The sequence below is a fragment of the Rhinolophus sinicus genome, linkage group LG14 (genome assembly GCF_036562045.2).
Source record: "Rhinolophus sinicus isolate RSC01 linkage group LG14, ASM3656204v1, whole genome shotgun sequence".
Classification (NCBI taxonomy): domain Eukaryota; kingdom Metazoa; phylum Chordata; class Mammalia; order Chiroptera; family Rhinolophidae; genus Rhinolophus; species Rhinolophus sinicus.
The window spans coordinates 14,623,837-14,649,715 of NC_133763.1; the positions used below are offsets into that span (position 1 = coordinate 14,623,837).

At 36.6% G+C, this 25,879-nt stretch overlaps 1 protein-coding gene across 1 annotated transcript in view; it reads left to right on the plus strand.

Annotated features, from left to right (window-relative positions):
- The window catches only part of CYP7B1 (cytochrome P450 family 7 subfamily B member 1), a 167,731-nt gene extending 146,228 nt beyond the window's left edge, over nucleotides 1–21,503 (plus strand). Inside the window, exons 5-6 of the mRNA XM_019710701.2 lie at nucleotides 10,150–10,325; nucleotides 17,740–21,503. Coding sequence (XP_019566260.2) covers nucleotides 10,150–10,325; nucleotides 17,740–18,027 — 464 coding nt within the window. The 3' untranslated portion in view covers nucleotides 18,028–21,503. The remainder of the gene's footprint in view (nucleotides 1–10,149; nucleotides 10,326–17,739) is intronic.
- Nucleotides 21,504–25,879: the final 4,376 nt, after the last annotated feature.

Consider the following 25,879-nt stretch of genomic DNA (forward strand, 5'->3'; position numbering starts at 1 on the left):
ATTGCATGTAAACATTAAGGCCTAGGCAATTAACTATGCAAGGTATGCAAAAGGCTAGACCAAAGCTTTGCAATTATTTGAAGAAAAAAAAAGTTTCTGCCTATTAAGTCGTTTGATTTTGAGCATCTGTTGGTGTGCTAATGCTTTCCAAACACTGCTGCTCTGTCTTGACAGGAAAAGTATTTGGGGCTTGAAAAAGAAAGTATTTCAGAAATGCAACTTATATACAAAATGTATTTATTCTACCCTAAAATGGTGTCTGTATTTTTATGCAGAGATAAGCTTGGAGTGTATGATTCTCAAAAATGTAATACAAGTGATTTCCACTGGAAGTTCATGATTTAAACACGCTTCAGGGAAAAAGGGAAGAAAAAGGAAGAGAGGGAAGAAAGGAAAAGAAAAAGCAACAACTACAAATTACTCCATGTGAAATGTCAATATTTTATAAAATATTCACTGACTCATGAGATACATCCCTGGTCACTATTTTAAGCACATTTTTGGTCCAGAGTGACTAAGTTGTTTTTCTGTTTCTAACACCTTTGTATGCCAGTGACGTGAGCTTTTGATGACAGTGGATTGCATTCTCCTTTAGTAGTTTTGATAAGACCGCTATCTTTATGTGGTGAACTTTAATTCCTAAAGTTAAATTCCATATCAACACATTATTCTCCATTCCTTCTATATTGACTTTTCATCTTGTGGTATCCTTTACTATACAATATACCAAGTTCCTTTGGACAAATGGAGGAGTAAGTCTTGATGTATCTCTGTTGCTTCACTTCTTTGACAATTGAGGTATTTTAGCCCATATTGGCCTCCATTTTTTATCTTTTAAATATCTTCCAGATTTTTTGATGGGACCTTCTGGGTGCAAAGGCCCTACAGGTGTTGCTTAGTGCTGACCACCAGTTGGCCTTAAGAAGAATGGCTTAAGAGATTGTTCCCACTGGTTAGGATAAAACCCATCAGAGGCGATAGCAGGAAGCTTACCTCATACTGGCAGTTGGCTAGCTTGTTCAGTCAATTAGGAAAAATGTGTAGTTTGCTGTTTTTGCCATATATTATCAAAGTAATTTTATGTTTGCTTGGAGAAAGAAAATAATCCCAATGTTATTAAAATGCATTTTTTTTTCTTTTGAGAATTATTGGGGGACAAACGCACAAAATTTGCATAAAGTTCTGGGTAGTTGCCTTTATAGGGATACATGGAATTTTCTGAGCAGGAGATTTATGGTTCTGTGAAGATGAAGGTTGCATTCCCCATATAGTCAAGTAATTTCAATTGCATTTTATGAATCAGATGATTTATACTGGAAAGTAGAGCAAATAAACTTCAAGGAATATGTGGGGTTTTTCTTTTTTCCATAGACAGTTATTATTCCTAAAAATTTGGTTTAAATTCATCAACTCTCCTTTTACTCTCAACCTCATTGCTGAAAGAAAAGATCATTTTTAAATTGTGGTATTAAAGCAGAAAAGTTTAAATATATTTGATCAGAAGAGATGGTAAATTCCAGAGCTATAATTTGGGTCCATTTAAGTCCATAGCTAGAGCTAGAGATTTTCATCCTTGGAGCTCTCATAAATTTACAGCTCACTTACCATCAACAAATAAACAGCAACAATCCCACAATCCACCTGGGTAAAGGCAGTGCCTTCCGACATCTAGAAGGTGGACCTCTGTTCATCTCTACCTCAGTAACCAGCAGAGGCCAGGTAACGTTCATTATGAGAAGTTAATCTTCTAGAACATAGTGTGCATTTTTTCTTTCACCAGATAGACTGTTTTATGCAGAGGGAAGCAAATTTTTATGACTCAGTAACACAACAGATAACCTCTGCATCTAGTCATAGCTCAACCGTTTTTCTGTACGTCAAAAGAACATGAACTATATGTGCGGAAGGCAACATTTACAGAATTAAATATTTACAGTGTACCACATGGTGTGAGTGTATGTGCTTCCTCTTCTCATCTCCTTAAGAAAAGAGTTCTATGTATTCTAAGTACAATTTCTTTTCAAAGAGATAGCTTGAATTTTTATTATTATAAGAAAAAAGATCACAAGGATGAAATGAATATTGCATTTTGTTTTGTTTTATTTTGTTTTGTTTTAACCAGGTCAGAGAATTTTGTTATTAGTACAGCAAAGGGAAAAGACTTTTTTTTAGAGAGAGAGATATTGCATGTCAGCATACATTTATTATCCAGCAAGGTTGAAAAGGAAAGTTAGAAAGCCATAGAAAAGGGTGTCTTATTCCTGAACAAAAATGATTTCTCTTGTTTAGAGTGATCGTAGAAGACAGAGCCCAATGGGGCATATATGGTGTGAGTCATTGGGCATATCTGATTGACATTCCTGGCTCAATTCTGTAGGCCTCGAATCTATCACATTTCCTCTGACATCAATATACACTTAATGTCAGCAAAAGTTAAAATGTGTAACATAGATTGGGCTTTTAAATATCAAGTCCAAAGCAATCATCTGTTGTAAGAGGTTGTAATGGATTTATGCTTTTATCCAATGCTCTCAAAAATCTTTCTTTAAAACCATTCTACCCTTTTCTTTTAAAGAAAAACTCAACTTTAGGTGTTTGTATATTTATGTAACTTGTTAGGATTCTGCTCATCATGACCTCACTAAAATGTGATATCAATTTAGTAAAGGTCTCCACAATTAAATTTAAATTAAAAATAAGTTTAAAAATATAATGAGGTTCAGATAACTGTTACTTGGGGCCTAGATCTCAACAGGAAGGGTTGTTGAATAGAACAGAAGTTTGAAAAGCTCCGAGAGAAAAGGAACAGATAACACAATGAGAGGAAAATCTCAAAGTAGAAATTTTGATAAATGGAAAGCTAATAATCTTGAGTCCTACTTCTTCAAGGTTTACCCAAATAATATATGTAAATAATAAAAGTATAGGTTCAATAAATGTTATCTGTTGTTATCACCAACATGATATTTAACTTCAACGCCATCCCTAGAATGTTTATATTGTTTTCTTCATTTTCAAGTATTTGTGAACCAAGGTGGTATAAATTCAAGGCTACCTTACCCCACAGGAGGACTCTTTTTGAGTAGTACATATAGAAAGAGCAACTAACTGTACTCTAAGAAGAACGTAAGGCAAAGTGGAGTATAACTCCTGAGCCACTCAGGTGAATTGCAGGCACCCAACTTTGTTCAATTACATATCCTGAAAATGAAAAGTTGCACGGATGGTCCAAGTGAGGGATAAAAGGAGGTGCTGTAAAGCGAGGGCTCTGCAAAATGTGTAATACTTTTTGGAAAGAGGAGATCGTATATTCTAGTAACTCTAGAATTAAGAGCTTAGAGTGATTCTCCAGCTACATTCTTGAAAAGACTTCTAAGCCCATTTTTATGTGAGCAGTTGGGGTGGGGGTGGAGAAACAGAAAGGGATTATTAGTTGGAAAAAATAGTCTTTAATAACAAATAATAATGATTATTGGATATAATTCATATTAAATCTATTGATTTCAATAGTTCAGAGCAATTTTATGGACTTTATTGTTTCATGTGATCTTCACCAGGTTATGGGGGGACTAGAGCAGCTATTATTTTGTCATTATTTTTACAGATGAGAAAATTCTCAGGGTGCTAAATCTCTCGCCTAAGGTCATGGAGATAAAGGAGAGAGCTGGACTTTAATTTGGGTTTCCTGTCCACACACAGCCTTTCCCTCAGACCTGTCTGATACCAGAATCATTAGAATCCATTTTCGTTGTGCAAACTGAGAGGGGAGAGGGATTCTCTGTATCTCGATTCAACAAAGCCAGCCATACTGTGCACATGGACGAGATCTGAAAATGTGGGCTAGATGATGATCGAGGTAACTATATTTTTAATTTCAGGATGAGACAGTAAGAATGACAATATTAATGATCATTATTTTACTATGTGGCATGCACTGTGCTAAATGCTTTACATATACTGTGTTTCCTCAAAAATAAGACCTAGCTGGACAATCAACTCTAATGCATCTTTTGGAGCAAAAATTTATATAAAACCTGGTGTTATTTTACTATAAGACTCAGTCTTATATAATATAATGTAATGTAATATAAGATCCAGTCTTATATTAATTTTTGCTCCAAAAGACGCATTAGAGCTGATTGTCTGGCTAGGTCTAATTTTGGGGGAAACATGGTATTAATTTATTTCATCCTCAAGTATTATTATCTTCATTTAAGTATTGGGTCACAAGGTTCAGAACGATTAGTTAACCACCCCACATTATACAACTACATAGTGGCAGAGCCAGAAATTGATGCCAGGTCTGTCTAACTTCAGTGCAAACCCGTAAACACTGTCACCTCAGGTGAAAATGCTCTAGAGATGTACCAGAGACCTGGACCACTGTGTTTTACAATATGTATCACTAATTCTCAAATGTAGTCAGGTTTGAGCATGACGTTGGGGTTAGAGGTTCCCATCAAAATTTTGTGGGTTTTCTTTTTTAAGTAAAAATAAACTTTTCATTGTAGAATAGTTTTAGATTTAGGGACAAGTCACAAAGATCATAGAGTTCCCATATACACCTGACACACATTTTCCCTTGTTTTAACATCTTAGTGTGGTATATTTGGCACAGCTGTGGGTGTTGTTTTGAAAAAGCTCATTTAATATTATAAAACAATTGTGTGTTTGACAAATTAGAAGTATACATAATTTAGACAACAGTAAAGTTGAACAAAATCCTCTCTTCTAGGGGGCGGATAATACAAGAGGTATAAATTCTATGTCATGCTAGAAGCTTCTAGCTTCTAGCTAGAAGAGAGAGTCATCTACCATAAAGGAGTGCACCAAAAATTAGATAGTGAGATTTTTATACATAATATAAGGAAACATTGATTAAAAAGGGAAAAACACTGATTTGGATGTTTATCAAATTTTCAGCTCAACACAAAGCTGAGAGGGTTAGATAATATAATGAATGCCTGAAGCAGGAGTTGAAAGGATTGAAAAGGAAACTGCATGAAGATGCATGTTATTGTACTTATGTCTAAAAATCAACTGCAGAAGAATAGGATATGGAAACGTTCGGCTGAGCAGAAAAGGGTTGGAAGCAATGGTTCTCAGCCTGGATTCCTCACTGGGATCATCTGGGGAGCTTCAGAAAATACTCATTCCTGCTCCCACACACTGGGGTTCTGATTTCATTGGCCTGAAGTGCAGGCTGATGGCTTGAAAAGCTCCCCAAGATTTAAAACTACTAATTTAAAGGTTTTAGTTAATGCAGTGATTCTGATTCCATTCGTCTGGGATGGAGCATTTATTATCATTATTATTATTATTATTATTATTATTATTATTATTATTTAACCGTCTCAGGTGATTCTAATAGATAGCCAGTGCTGATAACCTCTGGGATATCAAAAGCTTAAGAGAAGTCAGTGGTGTTATCATTGCTCCTCTGCCTCCGATAAAATATTAGTAGAAGTATGGTATCTACGGCAGAAAAAATAGTTCCTCTCTACTTTTCCACCTGAAGTACTTTTCCACCCAGTTCTGTCTCATTTTAGGGGCACACTGACGAATTGAACTCATTTAGGATGTCAGAAGACTAAAGGGAATATCACCTCTGACATACAATTTAAAAATGACATCATTGTTGTCTTTAAATATGTTTAAAGGGTTGTTATATGGAAGATGAATTAGAATTTTTTTTGCCTTTGTGTTTTCTAAAGGGTAGAAGTTAAAGAGAGGAATACTTCAGCTGAAAAGTAACAAAAAGTAACTTGCTCCTAAAATGGACTTTCTGAATGCCATCATTGGAGTTATTCAATCAGAAATTGTACCTCTTCACTAGGTGCTTGGGCAGCTTTCCTTTTATATGTACCTCCCAACTTTGAACTACTTAGATTGCAGTGTCCCTGAAGGCCAAATCCATATGCTGTGTTCTCTTTTTCCACCAGGACCAGTGGCCCAGTGCCCTCAGCGGAGTCTTACCTGAATAAACGTTCATCGACTCTATGAACGTTGAATTTACATTTCTATATTTTAGCGGTAACCCAAAGGCCATGTGTGCAATGCAGAAAGTAGGCATCCATTCCAATTCAGATTTATTTTTAACTTTACTTAAAATATACAATTGTTGAGACAAAAATTAGTTATTTTACTTCATAGTATCTGATCATTACAATTTCAGATTTACGTTCTCACCTATCTTGAAGGCAGTTATGTAAAAACGTGCACAAATCTGGACCCTCACTCCATTTCTCCTCACCCACGAGAGCACACTACCTCCAGGTCCCTTTCTCCCCATTTCTTATCTACCATCTTCCAAACCCACCCAAGTGCTCAGCCCCAGCAGACTGGGGCAGGGCCTAGCTGCTCGTTTCACTCCAGCCATCGCTGCCATCCACTGATCACCATGGCTAATCAGATAGTATGACAGTGTGCACCAGTCATTAAGATGACCCAAATTAACAGCCTGGCCATGTCACAGTACATTCATTCCACATACACAGACGTGGCCTAAGTGTGAGGCAGAAACTTGGATGTGCTTATTTGTGTTTGCATTGTAACATGCATTATTGATAGTCCTATGCTGCTTCAGTGCTTTAAATCTGCAAATGAGAATCATCTGTCAATTGCTACAGCCAGAATTGAGATCTGAGGGTAAAAGAGAAAGTGTGTGTGCCCTTTTTCTACCAGCGTTTCCTTTCATTTGCCCTTTTCCTTCACAGTTACCTTGTAAAGCATCTTAGCTCAACACATGGCCCAGCATTTGGCTTACAACGGATAGTGAATCAGAATATTTTTATATCCTAAAGAGAAACAAATCTTCCCTAGCCAGGTGAAGAAGGTAATGCAGGCCCTGAATTGTAAGCTGGTTGTGGGGATTTGGTAATCCACTTTCCTCCTCTAATACTGGACAGTAAAGCTCGGTTCTTAATAAAACACAGGCAGCCTTATTTTAATCACCATTGCAATTGGCACCTTGCAGTGCCTGGTGTAAATTATCCCCCAAATATTTGCATTCTTGATAGCCATTTTTCTGCAGTGCATTTAATAAATAGAGGGTCCTATTACCTGCAAAATGTTAGCATAAATTAACAATCCATTAGTCACAATAAGTTTTATAAAACATTTACAGATAGAAATCATGTTTAATTAAAATTAACTTGCATGGGAAAGCCAAGTGCACTAATGATCACAATGACCTTTTATTACCTGCAGTCCCTTGTTTTGGCTGGAATGATTGACAGCTTGCTGTTTGGCTACCATGTTGAATTTCAGCTGACAAGACTTTTCATTTTAACTCAATTTGCCCGCCTATCACAAGCTGGTGGCAGGCCAGACCCAAGTCACCCAGCTTTGCCTCAGCAGCTTGCTCTAGTTCTCATTAGTACGCATTTATTCAGTGGAAATTGGAAGACAAATGCTTGAAGGCATGTGAACTAAGTATAGCAAATTAGGTTTAAAGACTGAATATTTATAAGTATATGGAAAGTCTTTTTTTTTTTTTTTTAATTCTAGAGCGAATTGAGAACTGAGTGCTAGCTTTGGCATAAAAGAAATAAAGATAGATGGGGGAAGGAAGATTCTAAGAATAACAATACTATAAGCTTTTTCTTTCCATTTTGGAAATATGTTAAAATCTCTCTGACAACACCTTATCAAATACCAACCTGGCCTCTCTTTGGTGAAATGCTTGCGCAATGAAGTTTAGCACCTCGTGTGTGAGAAGGGGGAAAAATGAGGGTCATGTTCAATTGTTGCGTGGTTATCCCTTGGTATGTTTTAAATTGCCTTGTTTGTTCGGCACTAGCACAGAAACAGATGTTGCTCTACCGTGTAGGATAATTTACTGTACCTCCTGGTGTAGCATGGAAGCCCTCCCAGGGCCCAGCTGGCCTGTCAGTGGCACTGGCTGGTGTCTGCCCAACTATGACAACTACAAGTAGAAGCTGCAGTTTGTTTTTCGGTTTTTTTGAGTGTTTTTTTTTAGTGTGCAGTTGTCATTCTTCTCAACATATAGCTCTGCCTGCTTTCTTACGGGGGCTGGTGGAAAAGCTGCTGGCTTTTGTGTCTGTACGTGGCAACACAGAGCCACGGAAGCCCCACTCCACTCTCCATTGCTAATAATAATGAAGCTCATTACTTTTGTCGTCTAATGATTATCGGCATGATCGCTCAGAGTGAGTGCCAACCTCATCTTGCACACATAACTGGTACTGGAAGGTAAAACAGATTTGTCATTTACGATCTGACCACTAAGGCACACTTTGTGCTCCATTATTGTGATTAACTTCTGCATAAGATATGCTTGTCCAATGGTCGTTTGTGATACTGCAATGGGCGCAAGCTGCCATGCTTCCCGCGAGCAGGTCAGCCAATCAGATGTGACTGTGTTATTTGGACTGTTAAATGCCTACCCTGTCACAGCAGCCACCCCACAATTATGTTGTTTTTGTATTTCATCTTCCCACACCTCTACTGGACTTGTTAGGTGAACAGCACTGCGACATATGTCAGCTACCATTTCACACCACACACTGAAATGATGCTATGCTGCTCTTGACCCAACAGAGCCAGCAGCAGTACAGGGAAGCTGGCCCTTGCTTTTCACCATAAAAATGTTGGTCTCTGGTGTCCTGCCAGCTAAAATCCGGCGTGTCAGGTGCCTTGTGGCTATCTGCAGTAGAGTCCATCTTCCAAAACCAAAGTTCTTTTCTGGCCTTATCACTAACAAACCGATTTGACTCTGCCTGATTATAATAACGAAGGCAGTCCAAAAGAATATGCACAGCTTCACTGTATGTCACATTGAATCACCACACTGGCCACACAGAATTGGCCGCAGCCTCATTTCTTTAGACAAATGCATACTTAGGGGAAAACCTCCTGGGAGAAGGCACCCAAAGCTACTTGATATCACTATGCAAGCTGTGCATAGATTTAAATTTGAGTGAAATAGCATTTGTTTTTATTTTGTGGCTGATGCAAGCTCTCACTGACCGGTCTGCCTCTGTAATCTAATAATTGGGTACCTACTATGTTTCAGAGCCTTGCTGAACATTAGGAAACTGGGCTGTGTGTGTGTGTGTGTGTGTGTGTGTGTGTGTGTGTGAGAGAGAGAGAGAGAGAGAGAGAGAGAGAGAGAGAGAGAGAGATTGATTCTACATTGCAAGCTATAAACACAACCATTTGTTACCATGTGAAGGGGGAAAAACACTCAATTTGGAGCTCTTTTTCACATTGCTGATTAGAAAGAATCAAGCTTTATGTTCTAGGACCCATTCACGCTGGTGGAAACATAGTCAGTTTTGATTATGAAGGCAGAGATGCAGACCTAGACAGGAGCTGCATGCTATCAGAATGATTTATGCAAATTATGCATATTATTCCCGAAGGAATTCCTCCTCAAACTGCCAGGATAAATTGCCGGAAATTAGCCATAAAATCTGTCGTGCTAGGAGCAAAAGGTGAAGGCCACTGGGAAAGCAAGGACATTTCAGCTTCTGGAATTTTCCACGTTATGATGGTGGCTGTTATTTTCACTGGATGCTGTGGGAAATAGGGTTTTCTTTTGAATCCTATAAAAGTAGTTTTCCTTTAAAATTTTTCCAGCAAATGCTGACTCACATTTTATTTACAGCTAGCATAAAAGAAATTAAGTGTTCAGCTGTCTCAGAAAGCACTACTACAATTACTTTACTATTAACTGCCTAAATGGTTATGAAATGCCTGAGCCTGGTGTTAAAGGTATAGCTGTTTTGAAGGGTGGTGAAATAACCCATCAGCAGTGGACTTTAACTGGGATATGGTTTTAATTTGCAATGGGTATACGCGTAACACAGCATTGCCCTCTTGCAAACCATTCCTTCCTGCGAAAATCCTAATTAATCACTGTCTGCCCAAGCACTGCAGTGTTGTCGCCTTCTGTCTGTGAAATGCCCCCAAGCTGTGTTGAGGCCAGGCCAGTGCTGTCTCACCCACCCCCTCTTTTCTCTGGCCATGCAAAGCCACCATGGGCTCCATCTTGGTGATCGGTGGATCTGATTAGGAAAGGGTTTCCTTTTCAATCAAAGCTATTGGTGATGAGCTTTAATGGCAAATGGCGGGCACTCCTCAGGAGCAGTCATATTTTAAGAAGCTGTTGCTTGTTTCCTTCAGAGAGCACCATCCTCGAAGCTTTACGACTATGCTCATTTTCAAGCATCATTCGTTATGTTGAAGAGGATTTGACTCTACCTTCAGAGACCGGGGACTACGTTCTGCGCCAGGGAGACCTGATAGCCATCTTTCCTGCAGTCTTGCACCAGGATCCGGAAGTCTTTGAAGCTCCAGAGGTAACCAAACATTAATTAAGCTGGTCATTGCTACTCCTTAGATACTGCAAGCACTTGCCTCTCCCTCATGATCTCTCTCTGTCTCTTCCTTTTGCTGCCTTGCTCCAAATGGGATCTGAGATGGCTTCGTGGCTTCTGTGTTTCCTTCCAATGGGAAAATTTTCCTGTTTACTGAAGTGTTTCCTAACGTCTCTCTTTCAAAGTTTTTGTGACCTATGAGTAGAAACACAGTGATGAGACTCAATGCTAGGGTCTTCAAATGAAATGGACATTGTACCTTGACCATGATTACTTTTAGGCCAAAATTAGGTTTCTCTTGGCAGAGAATTATTGAAAACCATAGAGGCCAAGCTATTGACAGACAGCTTAGAGAATAAATGAGGATGAATATTTTGCTAAGTGTTTCCAGAACGGGGTTGATATCCCAAAATCAAATACCATCATGGCCATAGTTAAGTCCATATACTTTTTCACCTCTTACTAAAGATATGTGCCCCTTCTTTATCAATTAGGATGGCATTATGAACTTGAGATTGTAAAGCTGCTGCTCACAAGTGATGCTCTGAGGGTAATTGTGTCATCTCCTTGTATTTTTTTCCAAAGCTGGAGTTAATGAATATCAAAGACTGGAAATTAATCTACCCTGGCTCATCTCTTAATACCATTTCAGAGGTTCACCACCTGCATGCAAATTGAATGCAGTCATATTCTGCCTGTGCTTCTCATGAAGTAACGCTGTTGCTGCAGTGGGTTTTGTATATAAAATGCCATTTTTCAAAGAGAAACTAATGTGCTCTTTTTGAGCAGTTCAAAAGCTGAATGACTTTCAAACCCAGTTTCTCAGTGAGATGTCTTGCAGCCAGGCTAGATTAAAAAATTGTTGAATTTTGGAAACTAATAAGAAGAGGACAGACTTCAAATACAATGAGTTAATTTGTATTGATTTCATCAGCAAGGCACAAAATGTTTTAGGTGAGGGGAGAATGTACTAATGGTTTCTATGTATTTCAGAAGAAGCATGAAATGAATGATGATAGTAAGTCAGAAGTAGGGTCTTAGTGAGTAAATGAACATTTTGCAGATGACAAGATTTATTTCCGCATTTGTAAATATCAAAATTTTCACACATAGTAGGTCGTCAATAAGGAGGGCAAAATAACTAATATTTGAAAAATATTTTTCAATTTTTAGTTTTATTTCTAATTACAATTTTTAATTTAATTAACATTATTGCGTGATTATTCCACTAGTCATTAAGTTTACTATTCATGTCACAATAGTAAAATAAATATTAAAGTTATCAACAAATACTCCATACAGTTTGCCAAATCACTGCTGTTTTTAATGGTACTCTTCTTTAATGGTACTTTATGGTACTCCTCCCATCGTCCACCCTTGACCCTGCCCCCATGATGGAAAAGACCATACATTAGACTTTTAGAAATTTAAAAATCAAAGTTAAATGTTGAACGTGTGCTGATTTATATTTATATTCTAATATTTCTGTGGAATACTAAATAGCAGTGCCCAAATGTTACATAATAAATTGACCAATCTTAAGAGGACTCAGAAAGATTTGCCTCATACCAAATCTGGGAAGCCAAAAAATCACAATATTGTGAGTACCGAGTCTGACTTAAGTTCTAACTTAAGTTGGTGAGCACTCTCTATTATTTCCTAGACTTAACATTAGCCAGTTACACCCAACTAATGTTAAAATGAGCTAGCTAATTTTTTACCACAGTATTGTTTCCTTGAAATTAGTTGTGGAATGCTAATTATAGTTCAGAACCATTTTTACATGATTTGGCCAGGTCCTATGTAACCATTCATTCTATAAACATTCTATAAACTTAGGGTAGCAGTAAGATACTGTAGATACTCATATAACAGATGCCCATCCAAATGCAACCAGGCACTGGCAGTAAAAAAAAGAGAATTCTGTCCTTGGCCATTTGTCACTAGATCCCTGGCCCACGAGCTCATCAGAGGTACACAGCCCCCACTTCCTGTCTTTTGTGCACTACAGATCTTGAATGGGGACACCAAGCCTTAGAGACAAAAAATAGGCAATAGTTGTTGGGTCAAAAATATGAGGAAAACTAACTCCAGATGTAAGTATAGTTATTCTTGGGGCCCCTAGAGACTACAGAGGCTTAACAGAGCATAGCTTCTCTCAACCCAACAAGGCATGGTTTCAGGATATTCAGAACTCAGAGACTCTAGAGTGCTCCATTTCCAAAAAAAGGACAGGGTCTTCCTTCTCTCATCTCTCTATTCCTGAATGTCCCTCCTCGTGCACTCAAGTGGCTCCAGATTATCCACAAGAATCACCCTCAATCACCTCTGCTTTGACAGTGTCCCTGATTCTCACCTTATTCCTCAGATAATGTACCACTGTCCCCTCTATGGCCTGTGTGTACCTTCTATTTATTTATTATGATGCGTACCACATGGTATTTTGCAGTTACTTGTTTACTTGTCTGTGCTCCCATTTGCTGTAAGCTCAGAAGGGGAAATGCCCTACCACTGCTTCCTCTGCCTAACACACAGGAGGGAGTCCACAGAAGGTGAATAAATAAGGAGGTGCTGGGATGGATGATTGTACTGAAAGTGAAAATACACTCCAGGTAAAATTTTAAATCACCACAGATACTGCACATTCAAATATGTACTGGGCCTAACCACATCAAATAGATGAAGGGACTTGTGTATAAATATAGCAATACTAGCAGGAGTGGTGAGAACTATGGCAAAACTTTGGCTATTTCTGAATTAGTCCTCAGTTCTTACAAGCATGTAGACCTGGTATGGCCAAGTCGTGTTTTGTTTTGTTTCGTTTTTAACTCATAAAACAGATGGGTGATGCTTAGAATTTTTTAATGTTTGGAAAAATAAAACTTAAAACACAATGTGGGCTAAACCAAAAGTGTTTGGGGACCTAACTGGGTCTCTAAGCTACCACCAACATGTGACCTCCGTGTTAGGAATTATTTTCCTGAGTATCGGTTGCTTACTTTATTGTAATGTAGTTGGCCAGGTAGCTCCTGCCTGTGTGGGGGAAAAAAAAAAAATTGGCAAGTAAAATTTATAACAATGAGAGAGCAAAGGAAACACCCCTTCCCAATACTTTCCTCCTCTATCTGTATCAGCCTAAATGCTGTCCGAGGAAGTCTAGATAAATTAACTAAGAATGGAAAGCTTTTTAATGTTTTCTGAAGGCTTCATCAAATTTATGTCTATTACCATCCAGAATTCAAGCCCTGACTCTCAAAGAATCAGTAAATGGTGATGATTTCTTTTTTGCCAAAATACAAAACTGGAGCTATGGAAAAGACCAAATCTATTGGGTGTTTTTTCTATGGCTAGAGGGGCTGAAGTATAAAGGGAGGCCTGGGGAGGTCTCCATGGAAAAAAATGGCAATCATTTAAGATGGTAATACATTATCATAACCATGTAGCCTCCAAAAGTAGGGAAACAACAAAGTTATTACAAAGCCATCAGAGCACCCCCTAAAGCTCTGAACTTCACAGGCCTTACTTTACTTCATGCAAGTCTTCCCTCTCTACTTCTCAGAGGAATAGGGATTGTAAAGTGATAAATGAATTTGAAAGCCCTTGAAAAAAAATTCTAAGTCACTACAAAAATTGTTATATCGATATTATTTTGATTATTCTCACTGTTCTTAGAATATACTCGTCATGACAAATGAAGAATACTCTAAATAAATTTTTGTCTGTATCTCAACCTGAAATAAAGATTGTGATCTCAGTATATTTCAAGACAACAAATGTATATTGAGGTGTCTCATATCCAGGTGTTTCATCATGGGTGGATTTCTGCTATACCAGTAAACCGGCACATCATACCAGCTATGGTGGAACCAGCTGGTAAACCAGCACTCTGAAAAGCCCTGATTTTATTAGTTTTCCTGGTATAAATATTCCCACCCTGGCTGATTTCATGTTACCACGAAGACCCCGAACACAGAGTTGAGAAGAGATGTGCACACTCTCGTGAGCTAGTTAGTACGAGCTGGCTACAGCCCTCCGCTCCTTGGAACCCAAGTCATGGAGAGAAAAAGAAACTTCTGTCATTTGTCATCTAGCTCCCAGGAGGACTGACTGTAAACCAGGGTCAACAGTGCAGCCCCTCAGTCATCCATTCAAAACATTGAGAGTGTTTATTCCTAGGAAGTCACACCTCTTGTCTAATCTAGATTCCTACACCCAAATGATGAATTGAGTGAATACAAGACCTGGTCATACTATATGTCACCTACCTCAGCAAGACCATGTTTTATGCCTTTCTAACTTCAATGCTTCGCATACTTTAAAAAAAAAAAAATCTGTTGAACTGAACTAAACATAATATTTGGAGAACACAACTTAGGTTGTTATATGATGTTCCTCAGTTACTTATACCAAAAATTCTTCTCTATCCAGAAAATTGAATCATTTATCCAGTCATGATTTCTAGTGCTAAATATTATACCATTTTCCTGTTGTAAACACTGAATATTCATCTACTCTTCATTCTCTACATGTTTATTTACTCATTCAATATCTGTTTTCTTCAAAAGTTTGAAGATTGCTTTTCAAATATACTTTATTGTCATGTATTTATTCATTAATTCGACAAACATACATGGACCCTCTACTATGTGCATAGCAGTCTGGTGGATGCTTTAAAAACACAGAGGTAAATAAGACAGTGTGACAACTCCAATCTCCAGGGATTTCCTGGCTCTGCCATCTCCTGTGGGTTAGCTCTGTCTTCAGCCTGGTGGCAAGAAAGCTGCGACAGTTGGAGGCATCAAATTCACAAAGAACGAGGTCCGGAGGAAAAAGGGGGGATGAACCTTTTTCGCTGTTTGTTTTTCTTCCTTCACAAGCAGAGAACTTCTCCCAGATATGTCCCCAGACTTCTCCCCCGTAGCACTGACGAGCGTGGCTCACACACCCTGTCCTACATCAGTCAGAAGCCAGAGCAGTGTGATTACCACGATTGGAGCCTAGACAAACCTCGTACAGAAGAGAGATGACGCGGAGTCAAACACAACCATCATTAGAGGAGCAGTGGGGAATTTCAGTGTCTTACCCTTTCTCCTATGATTTCGCTATTCTCATCCACTTAATAATATTGCACTTACTTAATCGTCTTCAATGAAGAAGTACCGAGCTATTATGGTTACTGCAAAGCATTTAAGTCGACCTGATGACTCCTGTGTTTAACTTGTTCCAAAGGATTGTGTTCATCGTGAGCTTCCCAACTCTTTGTTCTATGACACTGTGACCCCAGAATCTCAGGGGTGAGACTATTATACTCCCTTCTCTTTTTGTCTAAGACCAGACTATATCCCTAGCAGCTGCCATATGCCCTTCCTAATATTGGTTTCTGCTCTGGTTCTCCATGCCCTGGCAATGGAAAACAAACTGGAAACACATTTCCACTCAATAATATACTCATGCCTATGTGCCCTTGGACTTGGATGAGAGTCACAGAGACAAGGAAGTTGGTCTCTTCTTGTTTCATAATATAACCAACTAAATAGGAATTTCTAAGATGTTTATTATGAGGAAATTGAATAGAATGTGACAGGAAACTAGAGGCGTGACATGGCTGATTGACCAGAAATTTGAGGGAACGGAATGTAAACGCTAACCGAAGGTCATGGAAGTCGGAGAGCATTATGGGTGTTACCACTACGGCCTCTCAGAGGGCAACACGTTCTCTTTCACAAAGAAGAACATGAAAGCCATGACCATTTCTGCCTTAACTTATGAAATCAGGACGTTATGAAGTCATAATCCAGGCTAAGTTTTCCTTTTGTATTTTCCGGCTTAAACAATGGAGCTGCAGCGAGACCACATCTAACAAATCATTTCATGGCAAAATTGTCTTAAACTGATTGGGCCTAGACCAGTAGCTCTTAGGGAGAGCGTTCTTCTCCTCAGATTAGTCAGTGAGCCGGAGGGAGCAGTAGCATTGACTCAGGGAAACAGGCCGGGGCCACGGTAACAGACAAAAGTCACCAGAAAAGAGTGCCATATACTAACTCAATCTCCAGGAATAAAGTGTATGTCAACAAAAAGTGCCTGTATTCATTACTACAGGGAGGAACAGGTGATTTTAGTTTTACACTGGTTAGGACCTATTCAGATACATCCCAGAACTGTCTGTGGAAATATACACTCGCGTTCTAATGCAGACTAATTTTGCCATTATGATTGCATCAACGTTGCAAGTTGGAAGGGACTAGAAGCTACCCAAAGTGTGTTTTCTAAGTATGAGTATTTATCAAAATAAGTACCCCAGGTAAAAGACGATACACCCAGCACTTTTAAAATAAATGATTTTGCTGATATTGATACTGGGGTTGAGTGAGAAAATAAGATCATCTGTGAAGGATTCAGAATCTATCCACGTATTGTAGGGTTTGCTCTATAACCTGAAATGCTTTCAGTCTGACCTGCTTCTTTGCCTTTGACTTCCTGTAGTTTATGTCAAAGTTGCGTGCTGAGCAGGTCAAATGCTAATAAGCACCGAATACAGGAAATACTTAGTTGTTTTCATGTGTGCCACGTGTATTAATTTAATCAATGGTTTAATTCACCATGGGCTGAAATAAGGTCACTCAGTCTCCTCTTGGAAACTCAAGTGACAGTAAATTAACATGGTGGGCCAAACAACCTAGATGAATCAGTCCCATCATTTTCTGTAACAAGTAATATAACTTATTTATGAAAACATGTCAAAAACTACTGCTGTTCTGGAGTTAACCCAAAGAGAGTTCATTGTAATAGAAGTGCCATAGAAGAAATTCAGTACAACATCAAAAACAAGACCAATTTTGTGGCTTAGCGCCTCTCTAGGGCTTTATGTGAATTTTATTATTTTATATCGATGTAATCCAAATATAAGCATTGAATAAGCTCATAGTTCTCATCCATCAGTAACTGACTGGGCAGGAATAGAAAAAAGCCTACTGGAGATTCTCCGTTAGGCGGCTCCTACTCAATATTCCATAGTCACAATGGTGGAAGCCCGTACCTCTCCCCCAACATTGATCTATCAAGTGCCCGTAAGTGAGGACCCATCTTAGAGAACAAAAATAGATATACTGCCTCTATACTTAGAGAACTCAGCATAGGAGAGAAATGTGAATTGGAAAGAAAAATCATAGCGGTGTTTGGATTTCACTTTGATATGGGAGGAGTCATTTCTTAGTAACATTTGAGTTTTTTGGTAGTTCATACATGATCTGCACTTAGTCACATTTTACTCTCTGGTGTTGGCTGGTCTAAAGGGGCCTTTTAAGACAGGCAGGGGGAGCTGACAACTCTGTGGATCTAAACTCAAACTATTTCATGGAAATTTTTCATTTTAACACTCTCTATTTCTTCTTTACAGGAGTTTAGATTTGACCGTTTTGTAGAAAATGGTAAGAAGAAAACCACCTTTTTCAAAAGTGGGAAAAAACTGAAGTTTTATCTACTGCCCTTTGGATTGGGAGCCAGCAAATGCCCAGGGCGATTTTTGGCAGTTATTGAAATAAAGCAATTGCTGATTATACTTTTAACTTATTTTGATTTAGAGATAGTGGATGACAAACCTATACAACGAGACAAGGGCCGCTTCTTATTTGGTATTCAGTATCCAGATTCTGATGTTTTATTTAGATACAAAGTCAAATCTTAAAGAAGCTAAAAAGAAAGAAATCTATCAAAACCAACCTAAATATCCTCAACTCAGTTTTGATTTTAACTTCTGCAAATGTAATTGCTTTGCTTTATTATTTAAAAAGTGCCAATTTTTCACTTGATCTGAGATCAATCCAGTTTGTACTTGATCACAAAACCCAGCAAAAAATAAAACAGAATGGGGGCATGAAAATGGACATCAAAAGCAACATAATAATAAACTTAAAATAGCTTTTTTAAGTTTCTACCTATTATCTTCACCTGTCATTGTAAATAGACAGTAATAGACTTAACACTGTGGAATTTTTTTTAAGTCACTCAAATTCTTCTCTCATATATAAATACACACTTTATGCACTACTGGAAATGGACGCATTCTAACAACTTCCAAATTCTCAGAGAAGAGGGAAATTAAATTTCCGTGAGATAGATGGGGTGAAAATGTTCCCTTCGCATATAATATTAATATCTGTATTGCCAGGGTGTGTTTGCCTTAAATGACTTTTGCAGTAGATTAAATACTTCAACTTCACTTCAATATTTAATCATCCATAAATGCTCTTTATTACTTTGTATACTATGACTCAATAGAACACAATTTCTTGTTCTATAAGACCACTCAGATTCAAGTTAGAGACTGATATGATTTAATGTATAAGAACACACAAAGCCTATTATATATTCAGCAGTTGCCCTACACGTTAGTATTAGGTTTATTGTAGAAGCAAATGTTGAAATCATTCCAGGATTGATTGCAGCATTTGGCTTTAGTGTAAACTATAAGGGTTCTGCCAGTATTGCAATTAAGTCTTTCCTAAATGCTTTTCTTTATATAAACTGAGAAACTAAATAACAATATTTGTTCTTAACACCTCACCTTTTAGACTTGGAGTTTATTTGTATTATCCTGAATTACAACATTATATAATTATTATGCTTAATAATTATACCTAATTACTAAGCGTAATTTCATACACCACAATGCAGCATTGTGTCCATGATTGAAAGATTTCTAACATCAGATTCCAAATGATTGGCATCTGACATAAATTATAATGTTTATATATAAACAGGCAAAGCAGGTGATGAAACCCAGGTAATTCATGCTGCACTAATTGGAACTCTCATGCTTCAGAAATGTGCTATTGTTTTAAAAAGGAAATTAATTTTAAAAATAACATTATAAAATACTGACCTTACTAAGTACATAGATTTGCTAGCATTTATTTTCTCCTTCCTGAAGTACGTGCTCTAAATATTCCTTAGAGAAAGTCTGCTGGTCTAAACTCTATTTTTGCTTAGTTAAAGATGTTTTCATTTTTGCCCTCGGTCTGAAATCATGATCTTACTAGGTGCACACATATAAGTCGAGAGTTATTTCTTCACAGGACTTGGAAGATATTGCATGTTCCTAAGGCTTCCATTGTTATTGTCAGTCAGTTTAATTACTCAGGAGGTGGCCTGCGTCTTCTCTCTGACAGCTTTAACGTGTTCTCTTTGCTTTGATGTTGTTTCTTTCTATTAGTCGTGCCGTGATACTTGAGTCAGATGTGTGTTTTTCATCAAGTAGGGAATATTTTCAGCCATTATCTCTTTGAATATTACCTCTCTCAGGCTCTGTATTAGATCCTTTCACTCTATACTCCATGTTGTTTGACCTTTTCTCCCCATATTTTGTATTTCTAACATATTCTAAGTAATTTCTTTAGATCTCTCTTCTAGTTTCTTCTCTGTATCCACAAGTAATTGGCTCTTTAACTCATCCACTAAGTTTGTTTCTTCCTTCCTTTTATTTTAATCTCTGGTTCATAGGCTGAGTAATCATACTCCTTATATCTCTTAGTTCATAATGCATAATTATAATTGGTCCAAACAAGGCCCCTGTGGCTTTATTTACTTATTTTATTTTATTCCTAACCCGCACCATCGTACTCCTCCCCATCGTAGGCAAACATTCTAAAGTGTTTGATGTTTATCTTTTTATAAAATATATATTATCATCTTGGCTGCATTTTTTAAATTTACATAAATGTATTTTCTATAAATCTGATCCTTCTTAATTTTCTTACAAAGCTCTAAGTTTTTACAGATATATCCATATTGCTTTATATACGAGGTCAGACAATTACGTTTGTGAACTCATCCTAGAAAAAGTGGTACATACCTCATTGCTGAATATCATTATGGTCACCTTCCATGTACTCCCCTTGGGAAGTTATGCACCAATGTCAGCACGTAGTCAACCCTTCAAACCAATTTTGGAACTCTTTTTCTGGAATGGCCATCAGAGCTGTCGTCATATTACCCTTGATGTCCTGAATGTCATCAAAATGTCTTCCTTTCAATATTTCCTGTATCTTCGGGTAAAGAAAGAAGTCATTGGGGGTCAGATCAGGTGAGTAGGGAGGATGTTCCCATACAGTTATTTGTTTACTGGCTAAAAACTCCCCCACAGACAGTGCCCTGTGAGCTGGTGCATTGTCGTGATGCAAGAGCCATGAATTGTTGACAAAATATTCAGGTCGTTTTTGTCTAACTTTTTCATGCAGCCTTTTCAGCACTTCCAAATAGTAAACTTGGCTAACCGTGTGTCCAGTTGGTACAAATTTATAGTGAATAATCCCTCTGATTTCAAAAAAAAGGTTAGCAACATCGTTGCAACAAGTGCCCGAACTTAATTGTCAGACCTCGTATATTTATTACTCTAACTGCTGCACAGTATACCATAATGTGTACCCACTGTGTTTTAATGATTTATCCAGGAAACTGTTAATGCAACCGTTAATTTAAGGGAGAGGCCAAAGGAGAACCTAAAACTACCCCCACTTATTCTCCCACTACTGTGCCCACCAACCCTGCACCCTGGCTGCTTCATACCCCGTCCTCAACCCTAGTACTGGGCACACACGCGTGCACACCCAAGTAGGGCGCTGTGCTTTATCTCCTGCCTTCCACAAAGCATAGCCCATTCACTTTGTACCAGGACGTCTAGTTTGCCATACTGCCTGAACTGGAAACCTCCAGATTCTTAAATTCATCTTAGTAATACACTTTTGTGATGTTACAGCAGAGAGAACACAGGAAATTACTCCATTGTACTTCCTGCTTAATTTATAATTAGAAGGAGGTAGGAATTTAGAATAGAAAGTAATAAATAAAATGGTTGAGAAAATATTATGCAAAAGCGGTGGATAGTAGAATCAATGCAAGGGAATCTTATGACAGACTGAAATCTAGTAATTAAAGTGTGTTTATGAATAGAAAATAATGTCATGGTGAAATAAATTAAAAGACATGGATTCTAGCTGTGACATAACTGATTTCTCATCAGCAAGTCACTTTGCTTCTCAGTGCGTCCATTTCCTTATGTGCAAAATAAAAATAATAGGGCCTATTCAACACCAAGTTTCATTATGAGGATTAAACATACTAAGATGAGTGAACTTATTTTTAAAGTATAATGCAATATGTAAACATAAAATTGTAAAGGAGATACTTAAACTATGTTGTGCCTTTTAAAAACTGTTCTTGTGTATTTGTAGAAGGGAATAATTTTTGTCATTAGTTAATTCATTTTTTCAACTAAACATTTATTGAGCATTTCCTGTCTTCCACATGTGATGTTATGCACTGGGTTACCCTTCCTCAAGAACACACATACATAGCTAATTTATTATAAATGTAGTTACAAGTAATAAATTCATTTCTTTAAAACTATTGTAAAATTCTGACTCATCTCTAGTTCTAATTAACTTCCATCATTCATTCCAAAGTAATGTTCTGTAATGAAAAATTATTATGTGCATACTTACACACACTAAAACATATACATCAGGAATATGTTTGTATGTTTATATGATTTACATGATTATATGGGAAAAATAACCAAAACCAAAAACAGTTATAGAGGCTCCAGAATATTTTGAAAACTGTATTTTATGTATCATAAAATAAATCTTTTCATTTGTACAGTCTCCCCTAAGTTTAAAATTAAAGGAAATGAATAACTAATAATGCTGTTTCATATCGATGACCAATAGTAAAGAAGCATTCAGGTAGCAAAAACCAAACACCCTAAAGGTGTTAAGAAAAAAGCTATGTATTACTAAATAAGGCATGCTGATAAACAACCCACATGGGAACTTTTATCTTCCTCCTTTTGGCTTTCCTGGCACATTTGAATGTATTTCTCCATTTCATCATTAAGTTTTGGGTCAAGAGTCTAAGGCAAAAGAGCTTCCCGACTCAAAATTTGCGTCATTACTTCTGTTTATTTTCTCATAAAAAATAATTTGGGTACCTGTTCCTATAAGCATCTTCTAATACAACAGTGAAATCTTAAAACCAATTTCAAAGATCAAAGCTAAACATTTTCTAGGTTTTGATCTTAGTATAAAATAATGTCAATAATTATGAAACTAGAATTATATGCCTGTAGAATGTGCACTGTTTTACCTATTAAATTATCCAATGTTGCAAACTATTATTTACTTGAACTGCATTATTAGGTATTCATATTCACATACTCAATTAAGAAAAAGTTAGCAAGCCAAGATTACATTCCCTGTAGCATTATTTCAAATTATAATGAGCGATCAAATAAAACGCTGGTATTTCTCTAAAGCAGTTATTACTTTATAGCATTAGTCTAAATCAGTGATCACTGATGTTTGAACTTTTTAGCTTAAATGTTTATTCTAATACCTTCTTGAGTAAATTTAACTCATAAAAATACTCTACTACATAATTTTAAATAGGAAATAATTTGGCAAAACTTATGTTTAAAAATATTTTTTAGACAGATGAATGCTGTATATTATAAAAACTGTCGTCCTGAATCATTTGTTTAATATGATCTTTTGATTTTAAAATGTTATATAGGTGGATTTATGAAGAAGCAAATTGTCTTTAAAAGATTTTAGGTGAGAAAAGTGATGTGTAAATCTATTTTATTTTATTTTATTTACAACAAGAACTCAATAAATCAACTTTTAAAGCACAGATGAACGATCATGTCTTTTTTCCTTCCGAGGAACATGTTAGATTTGACTACAAATAGCAAATTATTTGGGGGAAAAAATTGTGCTGTCTTACTGTAGTATCTTCCATTTTCATTTTCCCGCCATGCACACATATACATATAGTCTTATTTTCTGATACCCTCCCTAAAAGTACATTAATTGTTACATTTAGAGTATTTTTCAATATATTTTTGCTTATTTATGTGTGAAGTCAATACAGATCCAAGAAATGTCAGTGACTAGTAAGTTTCTTAGTAAATTTATTTTAACCAGGCTGACCCAGCTAGGCTACAGTTTTAATAATTGTTAATATTCTGTGGAGAGATGCATAAGGACAATAATAGGGGAGAGATTACATTACATCTGGTCTTTGTCTTCTGCAGATCACTTTACCACACATAATGAATGAAACAATAATATTTGGACAGTATTCTATTTATTCATAAAGCTGAAATCCAAACTGTAAAAAAACATGATAAAGAGCACTGTTGATGAAAATGACATGTGGCTCTTTCAGTAAGTATATATACAGCATTGCACTGGGACACTTAGCTTTTCCAAGAAACACTCCCATGAGTCAATAAGGTTTTACAGGAACTTGCCTTAGACTCTGAAGGTATTTATTTGTGTGCATTTGGACAAGTCAGTTCAGTATTGTTTAACAATCGGGATAAATTATGTCATTAAATGGGCAGTCTATGAAATAGTCATCTTTGTTTTCAATTTTACTCTAAAAAAACATTTGAGTAAATAGAAATTTTGCAGAACTTTCTGGAATTAGCCATGATCCTGTGAGTAATAATGTGCATTTTCTATTCACGATATAGCTGGATAGAAAAAAAATACTCAGTGGTTATGCTAGATAATTTTAAGTGTTTGATACAGTTTATCGTTAATTATTTGAGGTACACTTTGTGTTCTCAATTCCTAAATGTATTAATTTTTATAAGGAGAACCTGATATATTGCAGACTACACAGAAAGGAAGTGTTTAGAGAAAGACTCATGACGCATTTTATTTCCCTTATAACATTTTGTGCTCATAGGAGAAACTAGGGGAATATAAATAATAGGTAAAGGTACTAATACCTAATGACTCATCATTGAGTCAAATTTAAACACAAGCATAAAGCGCATATTAGTTGGAGATTTTGTTTGTTTGTTTGCAAGAGAACATTTACTCCGTATAACTTTTATTTCTAAGAAGTAGACATTGTGGTTAACATAAATGTGTGTCGCTACTACCTGAAAACCCATATTTTTTAGGAATTGCTTTAGGAATTGCTCTTATGTTTAAATGAAATGTACTTTCATTCTCATAACTTGTAAGAACTGGCCAATATATTTAAAGTTTTATAAATGCTTTGTTTTATACTTTAAATGGAATTTTTAAAAAGTATTTGCAATCACTTTTTAATTTGTTTATGAACCTAAAAGTTTATAGGAAGTAGTGTTTTCTCCCTGTTTTGAAATTAGGCATTCATTTTTTTAACTTTTTATTTTGAACTTATTTTAGACTTACCAAAAAGCTATAAAATAGTATTTATTTTTAAAGAAGAAATACTCAGACTAAACAATGCTTACAAAAAATTGAAAAGAGGTCCTAGGACTTTGCCAGTGAAGAGCTTAGTTAACCTTTGACCTTTGGAGATGATTCTCCCCAATAACTCCCCTACAGAACAGCATACCTTAAATAACAATGGAGTGGCAGAAATGATATCACCCTCATCCTCCATAGTTCAAAGAAGTATTTTGTTTCCATTTTTTCTAATTTAAAAAAAAGCTTACTTTGTTGAGTAATCCCAGATATACTTAGTTTTACTCTCTTGAGAAATCTACACTTTAAAGATATATATATGCCTGACGCCTCTCCAAAAGAAAATTGAAGTATATTATTCCCTCACCCTGCTTCCTGATGTTTAGAGCATTTGATAGATTTCCTTTTCTCTTCCATGGCTCTTCATGTTTCTGTGGAACCCTGGTTAGGAAAATTATTTTCTTTTCATAGAAGTCTCAGATGGGGACATAGGTTCAGCCTGGTACCTGAATTTTGACCATAGCTCTGAAGAGAGACTGTATCTAGCAAGTGTAGCTGTGCTCACTTGAAGCAACAGTGCATGATCTAATGTTTTGACTAGTTAGGTCTATAATATGAGGCTCTCCCATAATAAGCTATTATTTGTCTTCTCTTTTCAAAGAGTAGATAAAGGATATTTAACAAAGAAATCTTTATACCAAGTTCTTCAGTAATTGTCAGAGCAGAGAAATGCATAAAATGAGGTTAGGCCATGAAGCACTTTTATGTTTAAAGCTAAACTCTCATCTCTAAACATCTCTATTAACATAGCAGATTTGAGTTGCAACTATCTTCCTGATAAAATATGAAATCTTTTAAGATTGCAAAGCATTTGTAAATAATGGGTCCTTTAAATATCCCTGAACTTTATTCTGAAACTTATAAAGAGAAATAATAATTGCTTTACATAACCACTGATACCATTTTAGCATTTGATGAAGATGTTAATTTATGGTTGGTTAGCAGTTTATGGCTGTCATTAGTTTTTCAGTTTGGTCCACATTAGAAATCTATTTTTCTTTTTTATTTTAATCTGAGACAATTATATAAAGATATGGTTATGTTTTATCGAAAACGTATCATTCTACTATAGCATTTCAAATTATTCACAGATCATAGTTCTTATATGTGCATATATGAATTTAAAAATACAGCAATAAAATGCTTGAAACAGATCATAAATTTGCTTCATATTTTATTGCATCTCTGAATCAGGATGAGAAGACAAGGGCAACTATGGTCTTTGGGAAAGAA